Below are 22,416 nucleotides of genomic sequence, written 5' to 3' on the forward strand. Positions count from 1 at the left end.
ATTTTTTGCTGATCTGGTGAACCATATGAACCATTTGAATTTAAAGTTGCAGGGTGAAAATAACTTAGTCTGTGATTTATTTGCACTTATCAAGGCATTCAGAGCAAAGTTGATACTTCTGGAAAGCCAAGTGAAAAATTGTAACTTTGTTCATATGCTATACTGTGCAGAGTTGCAGAAAAAGGGTGAAGCAGAATTTTCTTTCTCGTTTACAAATTTAGTCATTTCAGGTTTGAAAGAACAATTTCGGAAGCGATTTGCTAATTTGGATTCCAGTGCTCAGGAAATCAGATTGTTTCAAAATCCGTTTGACTGTGATGCTGCAGATGTCCCAAGTCAAATTCAAATGGAAATTATTGAGCTTCAGGAAAATTATCATATTAAAGACAAATACAAGAAATGAAATTTGATCGAATTTTAAAATTTCTGAACTCTGAGCAATTTCCATATTTAAATAAATTTGCTTGTAAATTTATCTCCATTTGGGGGACGACATATCTGTGTGAAGAAACGTTTTCCCAGATGAAGTACATTAAGTCGAAATACAGGGAAAATTTATCCGATGAACATTTAAAGTCGCTACCTGTGATTAGGGTTTCAAAATTTGAACCTCAATTTAATCAGATTTTAAGAATGCAAAAAGAGTTCCATCATTCATTCACATTAATATTTTTTATTATAATGTGTGATGAAAATATGAGCATTTGCTGCTACTGTCTGTTGTCATTAATATACGATAATTTACTCTAACGTACTTTGTATTTAGTTTATGAAATTCTGTGCTTTCAATAAAACTCACATACCTAGAGTTATTAATTTCTCATTTTATCCGGGCCGTTGAAAGTGCTGAATTACCTAATGTGGCCCGCGTTTCGAAAAGTTTGGAGACCCCTGATCTAGAGGTACGCTATGAAACCTTTCGGCAAACGTGGGCACACTGATAGAGACTGCTGCTGCCATCATCTGCCCCTATTCTTCACTACTACCAACTTCAACTGCTGACAAAACGACTTTCAAGTTATGTGGAAGTACAGTATGCGCCAAAGTATCAGCACTGAAACTCGCGCATCTCGAACGCGCATGTGCGTCTGTCGACGGGGCATAGCTCCAGCCGCATGTATTCCCAGTAGTGAAAAGGAAAATGTGTTGTGCAGCTGTTGTTGGAAATGGGTCTCTCGACGGAGGAAAAAGTATTCATAGCTGAGTATTATTTTCGCTCATACGGAAGTGGTCGCCAGACAACTCGCTCCCTTGGTTTTGAGCGGGCAGATATTATCGTACAGAAACCGCTACGTAGTACCCTGTGACGATATGGTGTGCCGTCTCAGCACACGGTATATTAGGGCCCTATTTCAATGTGGATAAGGAAGGCAATGCTCTTATCGTCACCCAAGAACGCTACAGGGACATGGTGATCGGGCCATTTCTTCAGGATCTGAGAAGGTTCTGCCCTGCAAGGGGCCTTCACATGAATAGACAGTGGTATCAACAGGACGTCTTTTCATTTCAGTACTGAATATTTTGGCGCATACTGTATATGGAAACTTAGTAACATCTGTGCCATGACAGCATTTGACATCTCCCGCCTGGAGACACCAAGAAAGATCATCAGAGCAACCAGTCTCCAGGAGAAGATTCGAACCTGGGACCACCAGAACAAGACTCAAGAGCGGTAGCCATTACACTGCACACAGGACCTATGACCTCAGACTTTAACCACTCGGTTCAATCAGCTCCTACCTCACAGGAAACACTGCGTCCCCACAGCAACGACTAACCGGTTAATATTTGGGGGGGAGGGCTGTTTACTCCGAGAATGATGTACCAAGCACACAAATACACCCTGTGAGGACATTCTGTCAAGAGAATGGGTCTGCCGTTTACAATTGCTGCTGGCCCTCTCCGGTCCGAGACCCGCGGGACTCATTTTACTGTCTCCGACTAGAGACTCTCCCAACTCGGAGGGCTAGGTTCCGGTATTTATATCCCCCAGGAACAGGGTGGCCCAGTTATAGCCCCAGGTACTGGGTTCCCTTTTCGTCGCCCCCTACGACTCGCAGGGCTACGATGTAGGTCTTCAAACCCGCTTCCACACGGGCTTAGGGAGTTCAGAGAGGATCCACCTTCTATTTATGCACGGTTGATTGCGTAAAGGGAAAAGCTCCTGTGGGTCACAGTAAATGAACTGAAAACCAGAACTGCTATTGCTGCTGAATCTATGAGCACCCAAAATGAGAACGGAACTGGAATGCCGGCTTGATGTTGGCAGAGTTACCAGGGATGCGCATATCGAAACACTCCAATGACAGTTGTACTTTACGTTGTATCTTGCCTGACTGCTCGAAATGATTATCCGAAATGGTGAAGATCGTTTGTGCTCACCCTGTGTTGACATCTAATGGGTAGTAGTAACGCCCACCTACGGATAACCCGGGCGCTAAGATCAACGACCCATCAGGGAAATAATAAGGGCTGGATCGACAACTCGATATCCAGGACTCCTCCACATTTCTCGGAACTATATCTGTGTGCGCATGGCGCTAATTACATTTATCGTGCTACGACGTGTCGAATGCTGTGAAACCGAACAAGAACCTCAAAGTAACACACAAAGACTCCTTGACGGAGAAAGTGGGATGATTGCTTATCACACGATTTCGCAAAATGTGAGTCGTGCCCCCCCCCAGGGGTCGCGACGTAGTCTCACGGAGTCAACGAGTTCTCAACTATTAAAATATAAACGCACCATCCATGCATAAGAAGATAAAACCATCCCTGTAACAGGCCGTGGAGGCCCATAGGGTTGTGAGACGTTGAAGGTTCCAACATTTTCTAGACAATCGGCTGATAGATGGCGGTGAGGTTGTCAGCCTTACTCGCCGGCAGGCCGCCCTTTACCCCAAGGAATATTTCTGGTACTCATTTATGTTAGAGGCTGAGTAATCCCCAGGGCCATAGTGCGGCTGGAAGGATTAGGTCAATTGGAAAATCGAATTACCTCATTGGAAACTGAACCCGCGACTTTCCGGTTTGTACCATAGCGCCTCAACCAACTACGCTACCGCGTGTCCCTGCTGTAACCGTGCAGAGATTTGGAGAGACATTGCGGTATCACAAAATTTATAGTAAAAGTAAAAATGTACACTTGTCCAAGCGCTTAATTCTTAAGTACTATACAGTGAAGACGTATGGGGAAACTGAGGTATAGGCCCACCATCCTTGACCTCGGAACTACATGGAGGTGTGTGGCCAGCTTCAAGCCTCGGCGGCTTCACCCCCGGTATCCATTAACTAGGAGGCTGGGTGGGCCCCAGAGCCGGGCTGGACGACGTGGAGAAGATTCTTCCCCCTGCCGGGTATCGAGCCCCGGCAGTCCACCATGTAGTCCGTCGAGAACCCTAGCTTATAAGTTGATTATCAGAACCACGTGCTAATGGATAGAAAGACGTCACTTAATGGGAGCTTCAAATATAATGCTGGCCGAATATGCAAATGGCAGAATATGAAAGTACTACAAATTAATTAAAATAGGCAGGCCTATTATATAAACACTTAAAAATAAAACACTATACCGAAGCAAAACATAAAGCTTACACTTCGACCTAACGAAACAAAATTCGAGCGACGTCTGAATTCGTGCGAGAAACCACAGGCACGTAAAAAACCTGCATGTATTTTGGGAACGACTAAAACAAATCAAAATTACTCTACCGCGCCCGTGTACAGAGACACCCGCAGTGCGATTGTAGAAACGTGGTATCGTCTGTACTCCTAAGTGCCTTGGACTCATACACTAGTACAGTCTGCAAGCATCGGAACAGAGTTCCTGCGGGGGCCAGGCTGTATAAAGAAATCTGTATTCCAGCACAATAACTGCCTTAGACATTCCACGCACATAAAATTGTACGAGTAATCACTACCTATAACTACATGAACATGTGCTCGCTTCTATTTCGTCATGCTTCATTACCCATTATCTTGTGTGTGATACGGAGTGTTATCAACTTGTACGGCGCGCTTATCATACCATATTTTCGGACAAGTAAATTCAAACATTTACGCCTTGCTCTCAGAACGCCGTTCCTGTACGCCATGACTCATTTCCCGGACCTTTCCTCGTTACTTGGTTATCTTGCCAAGATACGTAATCAACTGCTGACATGTAAAGGTTGTCCCTAAGATGTACGGGGGAGTGGACGTATAGATCCATGTACATGTTTCTTAACTTCCGGTTTAAATGTCGTGGTCCCGTTGTATAGACCACTCTGTGTTGTACTAATGTTCTATACATCGGGACCACGACATTTAAGGGCGGGTACTCACTACAACGCAACGGTTGCTGCAACCACGTATGATGTGTACGTTCACCGAACCTAAACTCGAACACTAGTTGGTCCGCAGAGTTCGTATTGAAGACATGCAACCATGCCGTCTGAGCTGCGTGCATTCTGCTGCATTACCTCATTAACGATTACAAACATCCCCGTCGTTGGTGGCAAGCTGAGTTTTACAAAAGAAAAAGTAATGCCAATGTGTTTTAAGATTTGAAATCTCAAGAAATAAGTGGGCACTTCAAAAATTGCATGCGTATGTCGCCGACTGACTTCGAATATTTATTAAATTTGGTGGGACCGAAAATAAAAACGAAGGATACAAAGTTTAGGAAGGCTTATCAGTTCAAGACAAACTGGCTCTTACTTTGAGATTTTTAGCCACCGGAGACAGCTTCACAAGCATGCAGTATCTTGTCAGGATCTCGAAGCAGGTCATCAGTAAGTTTGTAAGTTTGTCCCAGAGTAATGGTGAACTGCGATACAGTTCGATTAAATTAATACAAGATTCTTCAGTCCACTCCATGACCACGACACGCTGCGATTATGAAATGTCTCTCCACACGCCAACGAACACACTGCGCGCCGATCTGTATTCGCCAGAATACCGACAGCCAGATGCGTCACAGCGCGACTCACTGCGAACTGTTGCAGCAACGAAACTCAAGACGTACTCTTATCAAAATGTGGTTGCAGCAACCGTTGCGTTGCACGTTGCAGCGTTATATTTATTGGGTACCCACCTAAGGCATCGAAACCACGTCATGATACACAATCTTCTTCCTTTAATGAGAAGAAATTTCAAGACACGAACCATTAGTTCTAGTTTTAACAAAAGTTTTTATAACTTTATTTTTAAATACTTGACTGTGTAAATAAATTAGTTATAATAACTCATAAATGTTCCAACCTCTTCATGTGCTGTTACAACGTATAATTTTTATATATAAATGCCATCGTCATAGTGGTTTCCTAAAAGTTGATTGCGTCCTTCTGAAGATGGTCAATCCGACCGAAACATGTTAAGGGTAATGAAAACTGAAATACAACTTTTATTAATCAATCACACTGGACAGTGCTGGGAGTCAGGTACATTCTCTTGTTACTGAATTCACCATAGTGCATTCTGCACTTCTGGTAGACGAATACAATTCATGAGACGAAATATTTCTTCCTACGTTCATTTCGGATCCAATGATTATTCACTATCATATTACATTATGATACTCAAATTGGCGTGAAGTTTAAATATGGGCTCATACGAGGACCCTCTACTAAAAGATCGAAGGAACTGTTGAAGTTAAACAGGAACCAGCTACGATGGGTGGTAGGACTACTTACAGGATACTGTCACCTCAAAGGACACCTCTTCAAATTGGGACTAAGTAACAGTCCAACTTGTGAGAGGTGCTAAGAAGAAAACGAAACAGCCACACATATCCTGTGCGAATGTGAGGCCATAGCTTATTTAAGATTGCGCCACTTGGGTCAGTATTTTATGGAACCAAAGTGACTATTTCGACGTCCCCAAGTACAAAATTCTACGCTTCATTCGAAGCGCAGGATTGTTGAGGGGATAATCAGAAGGGGAGGCACAGGAGATCATTGTGGTCGCGGTGCAAGGGCAAGAAGGCCCATCCCTTATATATATATTCATTCATTCAACGCTTCACTGTTCTTACACTCCCTAAACAAAAATTACATACACATAAAATGTTTAATATGAGCTTCAGAGTCGTACTGTAATAACGCAATACATTTTATGAATAAAAAAAGATGTGACTAACGGAGTCTAAGCGGCCTCCGTAGTCTAGGGGTAACGTTCCCACCTCATGACTCAAGGTACGCGGGTTCAAACCCGGCGGAGGTCGTGGAATTTTTAAGGGGGGGAAAATTCAGGGAACAAGTCCTCCGGGTCCCGTGTCGTTAAAGATCCTCATGTCTCTAGGAGACATCTGAGCAAAATTAGGCAACAATTTCCCGCCCAAGTAGTTTCCAATGCCTCTGGTAGANGTGGTATGCAGACCCGTTGCTAGACAACGACCGCGAAATAAGCCACAATACAACAGCCATTGTTAAGTAATGGCTCCGCAAAGAGTAGGTTTCCACTGCAACAATTGCAACGTAACAGAGGAACGGCGTTTTCTGTGCGATCCGTGCCGAGATGTTATAAGCAGGACTAGTCAGTGTAGTTCAGTGAGAGTGAGTTAGAGGACTCCTGCGGCTGAGTTGTTGTGAGCTGTTACCGTCAAAATCTGGTAGCTGAGGCCGGGGATGGATCGGGAACCCAGAGGAAGGTTAACGTCCGTCGTTGAAGCCGCTACCAAGCAACGGCTAGTGAAGACTATATAACAGGCTGAGAAGACTGAGTGTATGTATCCTTGTGTAGGACAGTGACAGCATAATCCTCACTTGTAGTTATGAGCTGTAAGAATTTAATAAAACGCGACTGCCAATCCAAACCCAGTCTATAATCTCAAACACGTGACAATATAAAAGATTAAAAACGTACTCGTAACATACGTTTTGTTTTACTATGTCGAAGAACTTAACACTTAACAGAAAAATTTATGGAACCTAAAACGTGTTAATTTTTCTCCGCAACTTCAGTTCGAAACATCCCCCCCCCCCGGTTTAAATATTCAGCGCGATGAGCAGAAAAGCATGCAGGCCTTCGCGCAACGTCGTCGTTAAACAAGTTAAACGAAAACTGACAAGGCGCAACATTTTTTCGTAGAATTTTCCAATATCAAATTTCCTGAAAATCCATCAAGCGGGTTGAGTTTCTTCCTAGGCTACCTTAATTAGGCACTCCACTGAGTTACAAATGACCCTCAGAACAGGAAATTAACACAAGTTCCTTAAGTTGGCCGGGTTAGTTAAGTTCTTGGCATTACAGTAACTGTATCCTTTGGAGATACCCGACCAGCCTCAAGCAACTCCGTGAAACATTAGCTACGCATAATCGATTTCATATCAAGGAACTTGGTGCTGTCAAGAGCACGCTTCCTTATGATACCGTTCAAGTTTCCTATGATTAGCAATACGTAACCCCCGGATGGTGGTATAAATGCCACATTAACGGGAACAAATTGGTTACAGATTAGTTTTAGGCTTACGTAACCTGAGCTGCGTTTAGTCGGAACTGAGAACAGAACTTCGTATAACAAAGTCACTCTTCATATTCTAGATTAGCGCTCGCTCTTCTCACAGTCCCTGTGTAACTTCGTCGATGTATTTGAAAATTCACACTTCAAAAGCATTCATCTCTTCCTACTATTCAAACACATGTTTCGGCCTAACTAGCTGCCATCATCAGGTGTACAAGTTGTAGAAGAAACTGCTGCCCCGTTGTCACGCTGATACACTTCGCACTTTTAGGCGTAAAATAGTGTCACGTAGACTACTGACGTAGTTTAGATTGGTGAATAGATTTACTGACCACTTACAGAACATAACTATAAATAACTATAACACTATCGCTATTTCCACACTTTACAGTTCACCAGAGCACAAAGTCTAGTTACGTTCTTCAGTCTGTTACGTACGACGTTTCCTGGTAACGGCCTCAACAATGGCTATTCCTCTGCCTCCGGCTCAAGTGCTCTCTTCACAGACTCCCGTACAGAACTTAATTCAGCTCTTGTGCCGCTTATATCTCGGCACGGACCACGTAGAAAACAAAGCTCTTCCATTCTTGTAGTCCAACTGCGATATTATTAAGAATCTGTTGCCTAGAAACGCGGGAACGTGTCTACCGAGCCGTTGCCCAGAAACGGCCCTGGTATACCGGCCAATCTCGCGGTCGTTGCATAGCAACGGCTCTACAAGCTACATTGTCTTGTTTCAAAATTAGTGTTAAAATACCATGCCGTGATTATTTTGTTGTATGCGCGTGTTGTGGGTCTGGTGTACATTTTTCTTGGTGCGTTGGCCTGTCTTTGGTGCTGCGTGTAGCTGTGTGAGAAGTGGGAGCGCTAATCTAGAATATAAAGTTCGACAGGATGCTGCAGTATAATATTATCCCTCTTGATAAGTTAATGCTCGTTTAGATGTCCAAGAAATTTTCCTTCTTTGATGAAACCTTTTTCACAAGAGCGCCCATCACTTGTCCCTAACCTAAACCAGATTATTCCAGTCCGCTTCTTCATATTGTCAGTAGACCCGTTGCTAGGCAACGACCGCGAAATAAGAAACTACATAACAGACGTTGCTAAGCAATGGTTCCGCAAACAATCATGTCCCCACGGCAGCAACTGCAATGCAACAGAGGAACGTCTTCGACGCGGTCCGCGCCGAGATGTTATAGGCAGAAGAAGTTAGGAGTTAGTGAAGCAGTTGGTTGATGATTGAGTTAGCTAGAGGACTGCTGGCATTCAGCTGTTGTGAGCTGTTGCTGTGAGAAGCTGGTAGCTGAGGCTGGGGACAGTTCGGGAACCCAGAGGAAGGGAAAAGTCCGCCGTTGGAAGCCGATACCGAGCAACGGCAGCGAATACGTGCCTGTGGACACTAATGTGTGTAACAGTGAGCTGTGAAATGTAGTCAACGCGCTGTATCAAAGAGTTCAATAAATCCAGTCATCAATCCAAACCCCATCTACAGTCACACTCCATAAAACTGTGACAATATCCTGTTTATCTTCTTTTGGCTTTACACTTTCATGGGTTTGCCGTCTTCAGCTTCCACACTAATCTCTACTCCCGGACTCCAAACCTCGTTTCCTACACAACGGACTTAACACGTGTTTTCCACTTACTCTTCTGTCAGTGCAAAACATTTTCCGGTTACATTTCCTTCACGTGGTCAGTGCGACCATACCACATCAGCGCTCTGTTTTGTACGTTTCTCGTCAAAGACGAAGTAACATCCGTTTCTTCCCATTATGTCTGGCTCATTTCTCACTTTTTCGGTGAATGGCCACATTACAACAGGGTAATTTCAACTATAAGGGTAAAATCTCGACACTACCCGGAAGTGTGTGGGCGGCTTCACGGCCCTGTCGCCTCTTTACCCCCGGGGATCAGCAACAGGTACCCACTGGATTGAAGCAGGACGGGCCCATGTCACACTTGACGCTGTGGAGAAGAACAAAATCACTTTCTCCGGCCGGCAATCGAACCCCGACCCCTCAGTCATTCCGCCAGCTATCAATTATGTTGTGACAATACGAATTTCTTAATTGCCTTGGATATATTTTTATTTCGCAAGATTCCATGTAACGTTTCTGTTGAAATTTTAGTCACAGAGATTCTGTTCTGAATATGTAACAATATTAATTAGTTATTATTTGTTCTAAGCATTTAAAGGAGTAATTTTCTGTACTGAATTCCTGTGTCCAAGTTCAACCCACCCCCCCAACACATAAGTAGAATTAATAACGATGTCGGAAGGAGAGTTCGTGGCCAAATTTGTGGTACTATCAGGGAATATTCCTGGAAGGTCTGACGAAAACCACGTTATTATTATTGGAGGGGGCGGGTTTCCCCTTGCACCGCAACCAGTTTGATCTATTGTACGTCCCCCTATAATCTTCTACCAGCCTCTATAACCTACCGGTATTGGTGCTTACCATCAGTCCCTACTCAGCCAGCGAGGTCGGCCTCTACTGGCTCAGAGGTATCTCAATGCTTCCCCCATCTACCAGAGGCGTTAGAGACTACTGTTGGGCGGGAAATGTCCTTAATTTAGCTCAGTGGCCTCCTTTGGAGACATGAGGTTCTTTTACGTGCCGTAAAGCTACGACACGGGACCCACGGCTTAAAGTCCCTCCCGGAGGACTTGTTCCCTGAATTTTTCAGCCCTTAAAAATTCCACGACCTCCGCCAGGTTTAAACCCGCGTACCTTGAGTCAGTTCAGAACAGTTGACGTCCCGGTCGAATTTCGAAGCCGGCTTCTCCAGCATACGAGTCAGAAGCGATTTACCCCTGAACTAACTTACTTGTGTACCGGTAAAGTCATGCGTATCTTATTTAAGTGTTAACTTCTTGCCACCAGCGTCAACGTGGCGAACATCCGAACTAGCGAGAAAGGGAACAACACCAACATAATTTAGTGCAGAACTGCGGTATTTTGTATTATTGTGGATTTCTGAAACGCACCACACTTTTATTAATGTAATTTATAGAACAAATGTCGAATTAACAGTGAAATCTCGCGATTCGTACGTACGTAACTGCGATGTCCCAACCGCGCAGTATGACGTCTATATGTAATATGCGATAAGGTCGTTAAGTAACAGAAATTCGTTCCTTTGCACTGCAAATACCAGATAACGAATATGTCGACTCTTGCTTCCCGATGAGATCACACAACGTGGCTGAAGACAACAAACCGTTTGAAGATATTTCTTTCGACTCGTGGAAGTCAGACCACGATCTCTTCACGTATGCCAACGTTGCTCATAGCATATTCCATTATTTTTATGCTTTTATAAAGAAATAAGTTTACCTGCGGCATGTCCTGTGCATAATCTTAAATACTGAAGTATGTAAACCCGCTGCTAGGCAACGGCAGCGAAACAAACAACCAGACAAAGGTCCGTAAACAGCAACAGAGGAACTGTGTTTTCTGTGCGGTCCGTGCCGAAACGTTATACGCAGTGCAGTGGGTTCAGTCAGTCAGTAGGGGTAGTGAAGAGTTGGTTGGTGAGTACTGAGTTAATTAGAGGACTGCTGCGGTTTTGTCGTTGTAAGCTGTTGCTGTTAGAAGCTGGTAGCTGAGGCCAGAGGCAGTTCGGGAACCCAGAGGAAGGGGAACGTCCACCGTTCTAACAGTGTTAACTATAAAGTGTAGTCGCGCTCTATCGAAGAGTCCAGTAAACCCGGCCATCAATCTAAAACCCGTCTACAGTCACTACATAAAATCGTGATAATACATTGCGTGTAAAATGTCGCCGAGGACGCGTCACGATCAGGCAGATGTGTATATCGTTACGTCATCATTAGAAAGTGCTATATTATCCATGGAAACGCCGAGGATCTCGTTAAACACACAGAAATTTTCTTCCGTAAGGTCGGCTACTCTGCCGCTCACGGTAGCCGAGCGGTCTAAGGCATGCACTGTCTTCGCTCGCTCGGAAGCCGGCATCATGGGTTCGAATCCCACTCAAGGCATGGATGTTTGTGTGAGTTTTTCTGTGTTTGTGTACAGGTAGAGGCCTTGCGACGAGTTGATCACCCGCCCAAGGAGTCCTACCGAATGTGTAAGATCTAGAAAAAACCGAAGTGAACGGAGAAGTTCATGGAGGTAGGCCTAGGCCCACTGGGGCTGTAGTGCCAAGGGGAGAAAAAAAAAAGGTCGGCTACTCAACATATGACGCGCCCTCAAAACTGTTTCAGAACAAGAATATTTTTACACCATTTTGTGCTTGTTTAGCTTCTTCGTATTTATTATTAGTTTTAGGTGCTTGCCTGTAGTAAGGCATGGTTGTTGGCAAACACTCTGATAAATGAACGCAACTGAATCACTACTCTTTAACCAACTTTTCCATCGTAACAACGGACATTCGATGTGCCCATTAGCTAAAATGGCTCTATTATTCTACACTTTGCAAAGTAGGACCGAAAAAAGAATTTGGAATTATTTTGTTTTTCCTAAGTCCGAAGTAAAAAAATAATAATAAAAATAAAGACAAATGGCGGGGCCGGGGTAAATATAGATTTGATGTAAGTTTAACGGCAGGGCCATACTTTGACTTAATGTACGTGACGCATATCATCATGAAGTACACACATTCCCTCCAGGTTAGATCACGCATCCCCATATATGGTCAGCTGTAATTTCCATATTTAGACCATTCAGAGAAATCAGCCACTAAGACTGTAATTTGTGTATGACGGCATCAGACATACATTCTGAACGAAGCAACTTTAAACAAACGCCCTCTGCCAAAAGAACGAGGGACCTGTTAAAATTAAACTGAGATCAACTAAGATGGATACTAGATTTCTTACTGGACACTGCCACCTAAAAGGGCACCTTATCAAACTGGGACTGACAGGCGACCCAACTTGTGAAAGATGCCTACAAGAAGATGAATAGGCCACCACACCTTATGTGATTAAGCTATAGCTTACCTAAGATATCGACACCTGGGTCAATTCGTCATGGAACCAGGTGACTTTTATGACGCCCCCATAAATAAAGCCCTACATTTCATTGAAGTGTATGATTAATAAAGGGTTAATCCAAAGGAGAAGCTCAATAGATCACTGAAGGTCGCAGTGCCAGGGCCTGTTTTTACGGCTCACCCCTCATATTCATACTCATAGACCATTCAGAGAAATTAGCCATTAGGTTGTAATTTGTGTATGACGGCATAAGACATACATTCTGAACGAAGCAACTTTAAACAAACGCCCACCTCCTTCAATCGTACTTTTGGGGCTAAACAAGGACTACTTCTCCAGCGTCCATTAACAGACAGCACAATGGTTACTGCACCAGCTTTAATAAAACATAATCTTTATTTCTCCCACAGAAAATACTTATGTGAAGATTTCTATCTTCTGGGATAAAGCGCCGTGTAGTCCGCTGAAAGTCAACGGACGTTTCGGAAGAACAAATTTCAGTTTCATGGTAGAAGAATAAGCCAAGCAAGAAACCATCAGAAACAGGCAGCAAAGCTGAGCTTGGCTACATGCTTCGAAACTTTTCATAACCACCGCTGTGAGAGTCTCAAATCCTACAAAGGATTTGTGTTTTTCGTTACCGTTCTCGCAATAAACGAACACTGACCGACGTGTCCTTTTGATGGAAAAAAGCGTTTCCTGTGAGGTCGGAACTAAATTCGTGTATACAGAGTGGACACAAATGGTCTTTACAGCTTCGCAAAAATTGTCGTGAAACAATCAGGCAACATATCTAATTATCAGACAACATATTACAACTGCTGAAGTTTTAAATCAAAGCCCGCACAAGCAGTAACAGCGTCTGCCGCCACTGCAGTCACGAAAATGGCCACAACTCTATAAACACGACGAATTATGCCCTGTGCCTTAATAAAACCAAATATGTGAAACAACTGCAAAGACGGTGTCGACGGAATTCGCCATCCACTTATGCATTTTACGAACACTTATGTGAGACAAGTCGTTTCTGTACAGGGGAAGTCTTCTTTGCTGCAGAATGTATGGATACAATTGGAATCAAAATCTGATGTGGACACAGTTACCAACTGAACACCTCTAAATGGTAAAATACATTGTGAGAACTGCGGTTTAATGTCTAAACGTTCTGATGTTGTACTAGCCTTAATGCTTCAAAAAGTTTCAAAATTATTTGTGCTCACCCTGTATTAATTACAGGGGTACGTGGTAGTGTAGTTCACTGAGGCACTATGCTACAAGTCGGAAGGTAGCGGGATCGATTCCCGATGAGGTCATTGGAGTTTTCAATTGACCTAATCCTTCCAGCCGCATTATGTCCCTGGGGTCGACTCGGCCTCTAACAGAAATTAGTACCAATAATCTTCCTGGCGGGTAAATGACGGCCTGCCGGAGAGTAAGACTGACAACCTCACCGCCATCTGTGTCTAGAAAATGTGGAAGCCTCGACGTCTCATAACTCCATGGGTCTACACGGCCCCTTAAAAGGATAGTTTCACCCTGCCTTTACCTGTACTATTTATTCAAAAGCTAGGCTTCATCAATTCTTAAACTGTATGAATACCTGTAACTTCCAGCCATAAACATATATGCAAAAATTACCATCCTCACCAAGGAGCTAATAGGACAGTTGCGTGAAGAACCTATTGATTAAAATTCTTAACATGCATAAGAAGCCAAAGGATATATACTTCTGCAATGAAATGAGAAGATGTGACACAGAGCACTCAGGAAAAAGGAAGTACTCCAACCCCACTCTAACTCACCATAAATCCCACCGATCCCAGACCTCTGCAGTGAGAAGCCACGCTATGGCACTACCATGAAGACAACGAGCCCCAAAAGAGCACCGAAATGACAATACGCAAGTGGGGAAGGGTGTCCGCAAAGTGACTATTTATTCTGTTGATTTCAAATCAATTTTGGACAAACAATGAAACAGCATGAACAAATGTATAAAATGAACTTATACATCAGTATCCCTGCTCAGCTCAAATCTTTTGGCCGCACGGGGAAACACAGTTTCCAACACGTGTGGCGTGTAGTTTTGCCTCTTAACCACGGTTTACAAGATGCTATTGCAACACTGCAACAAATCAAGTTCGTCATGCATGACTGTACAAATCGGTGGAGCGTTTGAAAATGTGACCCTGAATCTGCGAATATCTGGAGCGTGCTCATCGACAACCAACCAGTCAGTACACAGAATGCCTAAACATGCTTATTCAAGTTGAATTTCTTCGACATGAATAAACAATGAATACGCATTATATTCTAAATAGAAGTAAAAAAGTTATGGAAACAAACCACATTTTACTTTAGGCCACACTGAATAATAAATTCCAAACTGGTCCGATCAAGTGTAACACTTATGATTTGTATACAGGAGGTGTACAGTTCGAATCTCTGCCAGAACACAAGTATCCTGAATCAGAGTTTCCGTAGCTGTCTCCAGTCTTTCCAGGCAAATGCCAGGACAGCATCTCAATTAGTCAACAACTCTTTTCCTTCTCATCCTCTCCAGTTCACTAACCTAACCATCTAACATTATTTAGTCTGAGATACAGTCACCATTGAATAAGTTACAATCCAAAATAAACTGAACAGGAAATGACGTGGCAGGTGTTCACTTATACATAAGTCTAACCGCAAAGAATTAATTACATTTTAATAAACTTAATTAATTATTCAACTACAATGTCATACATGCCCAAAAATTATTATGATGGGAAAGGCAATAGGCTTAACGGCCATATTTCAGTCATGTGCACTGTAATATCCATACAGGACTCAAATATCAACATTATCATAATTTCAAGTTAAACATAATATTCATGGGAAATAAACAATAAGTGACTCAACGATCAACTGGCAGTTTCTGCTGAAATTCATAGAACCTACCCAAGAAAAGAAAATTTAGGCTTTTAAAACTCATTACAGATTTCAGAGACTGAACAAAAGTAAACCAACACTTATTCCCAAATTAAATTACTGTATGACTACCCTCTGGGATGTGACACCATGTAGTCTGATAGTAATAGTAGTAGTAGTTCTTTGACATTTCAGAAGAACCTAAGTATTCACATTTAGGATTAAAAACGAATAGGCCAGTGGATTTCTACCAGACTAAACGGCGTCACATCCCAGAAGAGGGTACACTCCATAGTCACGACTGTGAGAATTCCAATTCCAACATAAATGTCCCTGCTTCTACACAATAAATAAAAAAGTTACAAGCTGGCACTCGTTGGGCTTCAAGATAACTGACAAACAGTGAAACGAAGCATGAATACGCAACTGGGAGTTTCAAAACTTGCGTGTAAGGGGTAATTTATCCACACTACAGCTCTCACTAAACCCGTAAATTCTTTCTGCAGGTTATTTTACGATGCTGTAAATAACTAAACTATACACCACCGAATGGTAGGGCGAAGATGGACGAAATGGAAAGGATTCAGAAGTGGGCACAGCCTGGCTGAGGTACTAATCATTGCAGGACCAGAGCAAAACCAGGAGACCCTGTCACGATAGCCGGTGCCCCAGACAAGATTCGAACCGAACACCTTCTGGATACAAGGGCGTGAGGAGTGAAATATGCGACCCTTGGGCGTGTTTTTGTAACAACCACATATGCAAGAAATGTAATCCATTTTGTATACAGTGGACGTCTTGTAGTGCACACAATTTCACCTGTCACTTCACAACACGTTGCGGCAACACAGTGCCATCATCAGGTGTCCCAACTACGTCAATCTATTGCATTGCCTGCCTTCATATGTTTTCGCCAACCATTTAAAAAGTATTTAAAAAGCCCGTGTTTGTCAACATGATACATTTACACTCGCTAAAACTTGTTAAGATAATTTATCTTATTTGTCTTAATTAAAACTTGTATGTGGTTCATTCACTACGGGGTCGTATTTCTTATTTTCTGTGTAAACCGCGTCTTGTGATGTGTGTTCCCTTCTTAGCTGCGAGTGTTGTACGACCCCGTAGTGAATGAACCACATACAAGTTTAATTAAGACAAATAAGATAAATTATCTTAACAAGTTTTAGCGAGTGTAAATGTATCATGTTGACAAACACGGGCTTTTTAAATACTTTTTAAATGGTTGGCGAAAACATATGAAGGCAGGCAATGCAATAGATTGACGTAGTTGGGACACCTGATGATGGCACTGTGTTGCCGCAACGTGTTGTGAAGTGACAGGTGAAATTGTGTGCACTACAAGACGTCCACTGTATACAAAATGGATTACATTTCTTGCATATGTGGTTGTTACAANATGGAACTGATGTGGTCTGTACGTCAACCTTCCAGCATGTGGGGTAAACACGATGACTAAAATGTACAGCATTTAACAAGTCCTACAGACTGCAATATGCCGGTTACGATAGCCTAGCGGTCTAAAGCATGTACTCGGAAGCCGGGTTCGTGGGTTCGAATCCCACACAAGACATGGATGTTTGGTGTGTGTGTGTGTGTGTGTATGCGTTTATTCTGTGCTTGTGTTGACCTGTGTTTATGTAGAAGCCTTGAGTCGAGCTGACCACCCGTCCGAGGAGTCCTACCGTCTGTAAAAATGTACATGAAACTGAGAAATCAGCCCTGTGCTCCAAAGTGGGAGCGAGTGGAGAGAGAGAAAAAAAGGCCTGGAATTAATGACACTGTCATACCATCTGCTCAAAGTGCTCTCTATCAGACTGTTCATTTTCTTTATTGCTAGTGGGGTGGGACTAAGTCCCTTGTACTGCGGCCACTTCTGGCCCATTGTACCAGCCCCAGATGATAGGTGAGGGTGATTGTGGAGCAATTGGTGGAATGAAGATTGGCAGGGGAAACCGAAGTACTCGGAGAAAACCTGCCCCAGCGCCACTTTGTCCACAACAAATCCCACTTGACCAGACCCGGAATCGAACCCGAGCCGCCGCGGTGGGAAGCCACCGACTAACCGCTTGAACTATGGCGCGGCCAAAGAACGTGTTAAGGACGCAAATCTCTACATGCGGGTCTCCTGAAATAAGCTTCCCCGCTTGCCATGGGTGAATCAATCAATGAAAACCAGTGTCAAGTATCAAATGCTTGGATAGTACCCGTAATTTGGTCATTCTGCCCTTTGATGCTGTATATTATGGGATACTTAAGTGTCACTAAGAATTTCATACATAAATAAATTAAGTCCTGTCAAGACATGTGTCCACAGAATATGATTTTCTTCGTCTTAATAGATCTGAAACACTGTTCACTGTAATTTGCTTCGTTATTTTTCAAAATACGTTCCATAACTGTATGTACCTCCTGGCATTTTCTGAATGTGTACAGCATCCTGCTTAGTACGATCTTCTGGATACCTCTATCTAACAGCGTGTGGGCCTATGATGAGAATTTGTCCTAGATTCTCTCAGCTTTTCACACTGTACAAAGTGGAGTTCTTCACAAAGTCATTAACCTAGTTTCTTACTTGGTGTAAAGTGACATAGTTCTAGGTTTTATCCCATTGTTCCTACGTTAGATTACAAACCTAAATGCTGCCCCAGGAAGGTGGGGGCAATTAAAAATAAATTAACTTCCTCAACATTTTGTCATAATTAAAATTCACGAAATTTTCAAACATTGCGATGAAAGACAACGCTGGCGCTATAATTCTTAAAAGTTATTTTTAAATCGTTACATAGTGTGTTTAGTATACTGCCTATTAATGGCCAGGATATGAACAAAATGATCAGCAGAAATTAATTTTCATTAAATAAAAAACAGAGTTTATAAAATGTATACTATCCAGGCAGTGTTCGGTTTGTGGTGCCAGCCCTCATCATGGGCTTGACTTATAAAAGATTGTAAAACTATCCCTGTAACAAGCAGTGGAAGCCCATAGGGTTGTCATTGTCGAGGCTCCCATATTTTATAGACAACTGGCGCGAAGACGGCGACTAGGTTGTCAGCCTTATGTGCTGGCAGGCCACCCTTTAACTCCAGGAAGATTCCTGGTACTTATTTCTGTTAGAGGCTGAGTAGACCTGAATGCCATAGTGCGGCTGGAAGGATTACGTCAACTGAAAAATCCAATGACATTCTCTGGAATCGAACTCGCGACCTTCCGGCTTGTAGCATACTGTCTCAAACAACTATGCTACAGCGTGCCCCTCTAAAATATGGTGAGAGCATTAATATCTAAATATGGCAGTTGTGTACATAGTAAGTTTCCTCTGCACCGAAATGGGGAACACAGAAATGCCACATTTTTAATGGGCGATACAACTGATTATAAAATATTTATCTTTTCCACCATGAACATTGAGGCAGAAATGTTAGTAATGTTCTACCAGACTATACAGCATCACATCCCAGAAGACTACCTTTATCTCCCACAAGTTCAAGTAGTGTTACAAATAATTTGCATTTTGTTCTATCACAAAGACTTTTAAATATTCTTTCTCCCTAATTCAAATATTAATTTTGATGCTACATATCCCCAACCCTTTACAAACAAACTTCCCTGACCTACTTTGAAGGCATTATACTTGTCTTCCACACATCCGCAATTTCAGTCACTATAAGCTTTCAGCAAGAAATATGTTACAGACTGCTATATTACCATATCTGATTTTGGACACAATATCTGTAATACCTCACTATAATAAAACATCCAAATGGAAGCGATAAATAAATAGAGACGAGGAATGTTACCTGTTCATCTCTTTGGTACTTTAAATGTTCAATTTTTGACTCCATAAAGCACTACAAAAGTAAAACACCTGACTGGAACATTTCCCTTAGGGTAACAATAAATACAGTAACTACGCGTGTATGTCATAACCTAATTTCTGTCGTTAACATAAAGCGGTAAGGCTCGTTCCTGATTCCACAAGTACGTCAGTCATAAATTGTCTTTGCTGTCTTACCTGTTAACTTTTATATCAGCTGTACTAAGTTAAAAAATTATCCACCACACACACACACACACACACACACACATACGCAACTGCATTTACAGGTGGGCGTCTTCGCTCGAGCTCTACACAGTTAAGAAAACAATCTAGTCCAAATTGTGACCTACATTTTGTGTCATCTGCACAACTCAAAAGCTACAGCAGTATAGTACATTAGGATAGCCTTTCATACACTTGAGTACTAGAGCAATGACAATTACTGGTCAAATCACGAAGTATCAGAAGAAAATAACACTACAGTTACTTCCAAAAAGTACGGTGCCGCAAAAACAAGGCGAAGACCCCTGCACACGCTATTAATATTCACGGCCTTTCCGAACGCACTGATATGAAGAATATAAACAACACATCGTCTGTAGGGAACCTCGAACGTTGTAAATATTGCCCGTTACACGACTAGCAAAGCTATATTTAGCACATATTTTACCTTTGTTTTCACACATCATGCAAAATTTACAAAACCAAATTAAACGTAAATCATTTACCTCTCAGCCTGATATTCTAGTACCACTGACGTAGAATCAAATTCACTAAACTCGGCCAACGAATCTGCTTCGAAACTAAACCCACCCAAAACACTACCTCTAACCGAGGCATTCATGTTTGATTTCATCATGGCGTCCGAGAGTCAATTGCATGTCTGCCAACAGCCACATTACTACCAATGAAATACCCCAAGATTCTGGTAACCAAATACCTGGTTGAAAAAATTCGGACCACGAATTTCAACACATGAATGTATTACGTGACACATCCGAGTATATTTTTAGACACACAAGTAACATGAAATGACATTGCACAGCCGGGTAGCCAGTTAGCAGTGTTCTGGAGGCACATCATCCATCTTCAAGATCGATCATCTTATGGAACATTGCTGACCACCTATAGATTATTTATAAGCTGTAACAGCTATGAACACCTGGGGCCGCGCCATAGCTCAAGCGGTTAGTCGCTGGCTTCCCACCGCGGCGGCCCGGGTTCAATCCCGGGTCTGGTCAAGTGGGATTTGTGGTGGACAAAGTGGCGCTGGGACAGCTGCCAATCTTGTACTTCGGTTTCCCCTGCCAATCTTCATTCCACCAATTGCTCCACAATCACCCTCACCTATCATCTGGGGCTGGTACAATAGGCCAGAAGTGGCCACAGTACAAGGGACTTAGTCCCACCCCACTAGCAATAAAAAAAACACCTAGGTATGAATTTCACTACTTTGAGAATATCGCTCTCAGTAGGTAAAGGTAAGAAAAGTTAAAGTTTGCCTCTGTGCTTAATTCATTAAGCACAACACAATGACAATGTATAGGGGAGTAGAGGTATAGCTCCACTATTCTTGACCTCGTCACTAGATGGAGATGAGTGGTCAGCTTCATGTCCTATCCGTTTTAGCCTCGGTACCAAATGTATGGGAAAAACGTTAGTCCCTGTCAGGATCAGCGGCGTGAAGCTGAGGTTTCTTGCTCGGCTTATTCTTCGACCCCGAACATCGAGGCGATATGTTCCTCCGACATGTCGGTTGACTTTCAAGGAACTACACAGCGTTATATACCAGAAGATAGTATTCTTCATAACCTCCACTGTAATAACTTCAATCCTCACAATGGAGCTTCAGATTCCATAAAAGATGGAAATTTCTAAAATAACGCGGTGGCAATTAGCTTCTCCATAATTCATATTGTTACATAGATTTAAAAACAGCATCACTGTCTTTCGAAGAGTAATGCAAAATTCTTAAAATAATGAATCAGGTCTTATGTTCATCATAATGTAATAATACCTAAATAATACCTAGAAATGCCAAATTCCTCATTTTTTGCAGTCAGGGTATTTAAAATATTTTTTTTCACATTAGGTTTCCAGAAAACAGTAACCTAATCATATCGTGCCATAGGACACACAAACTGACACATTGATTTTTTCTTGTAACCTTTTTATTCTATACACGCTTTTAATTATTGACAGAAACCTGATGTTACTTAAAAGTTTTCTTATTTACTTTCAGGTAAATCTAATAAGCCATTAGAATGCGATTTTCCTCCATTGTGCATCATCGTTTAAGCACCTCTGTATGCCTTCTTCTAACCACACTTCATATTCCCTGGAGTTCTTGGTAAGGGTTGGACGGCCCTCCTAATTTTAACATGATCCAGTATGTGGAATTATATTGGTAGGTGATCTGAGTCCAAAATATCAGAGATGATGACATCTGACACGCTCATATTTTGTGAACCACAATGTCTAACACGTCACCATTTCCTGCACGGGAATAATGAGTGGGGCACTGTGGTGCTGAGATTTCGAAATCACTCATATCAAATACATCCATAAGTTTCAAGCCTTAGGAGTTTGAAACTCTGCAATTCCAAAATGGGTTCTTAGCATTCAAATCACCTGCAAAAATATACTTTCGTCTGAATCTTAAGAGCTCAGTGATGTCAGCAGCACTCCAGGCTCTGCCTGGAGATTTATAAACAGCTGCAAGCAACACTTCGCTATTACCAATTGGTATGCAGACAGACCCCTGTCGCTTCTACTGAAACAAGGGGTGGTAGGTAGTTCCGCCTTTTCTGCCCGAGTGGCGGTCGATTTTATAAAAGTGGTAATTTGGAATAAAGAACCTCTCATGAGGTTTCAAATGTGTCTCTGAAAACAGGGCCGCATCTGCGTGTAGGTCTTGCAGCTGTTTACTGAGCTCATAGCGCTGCCTCCCAATGCCGTTAGCATTAAATGTTATAACTTTGAGGGGCCAATGAACTCTAGTGGCCATTTTGTTTCATTAGGTTTAGAACAATTTTAGTAATGGCCATTATTTTTTCCTCCTCGGACACTGCACCACTGACCTCTGTCATAATCTGCTGTACTACAGTCACTACTCTCAACATATTGTCGAGAGATGGAGTGTTTACATAAGTAGCCTGAGTTGACTGACCTGTTTTTTGTTCCTGTACAAGGACCGGGACGCTCGGTTTCGTGGCTTCTGGTGGAACTGCCACTGGAACTTGGCCAGTCTGAGGTTGCTAGTCCTGCAA

The 22,416-nt window shown here is 42.5% G+C and overlaps 1 protein-coding gene across 1 annotated transcript in view; it reads right to left on the bottom strand.

Moving 5' to 3' along the window:
- LOC111864531 (transmembrane protein 47) overlaps positions 1-20,003 on the bottom strand; it is a 134,597-nt gene extending 114,594 nt beyond the window's left edge. The window contains exon 1 of the mRNA XM_023851841.2: positions 19,876-20,003. Within this exon, the coding sequence (XP_023707609.1) occupies positions 19,876-20,003 (128 nt within the window). The remainder of the gene's footprint in view (positions 1-19,875) is intronic.
- Between the last annotated feature and the right edge of the window lie 2,413 nt (positions 20,004-22,416).

Source organism: Cryptotermes secundus, unplaced genomic scaffold (genome assembly GCF_002891405.2).
Source record: "Cryptotermes secundus unplaced genomic scaffold, Csec_1.0 scaffold960, whole genome shotgun sequence".
NCBI classification, from domain to species: domain Eukaryota; kingdom Metazoa; phylum Arthropoda; class Insecta; order Blattodea; family Kalotermitidae; genus Cryptotermes; species Cryptotermes secundus.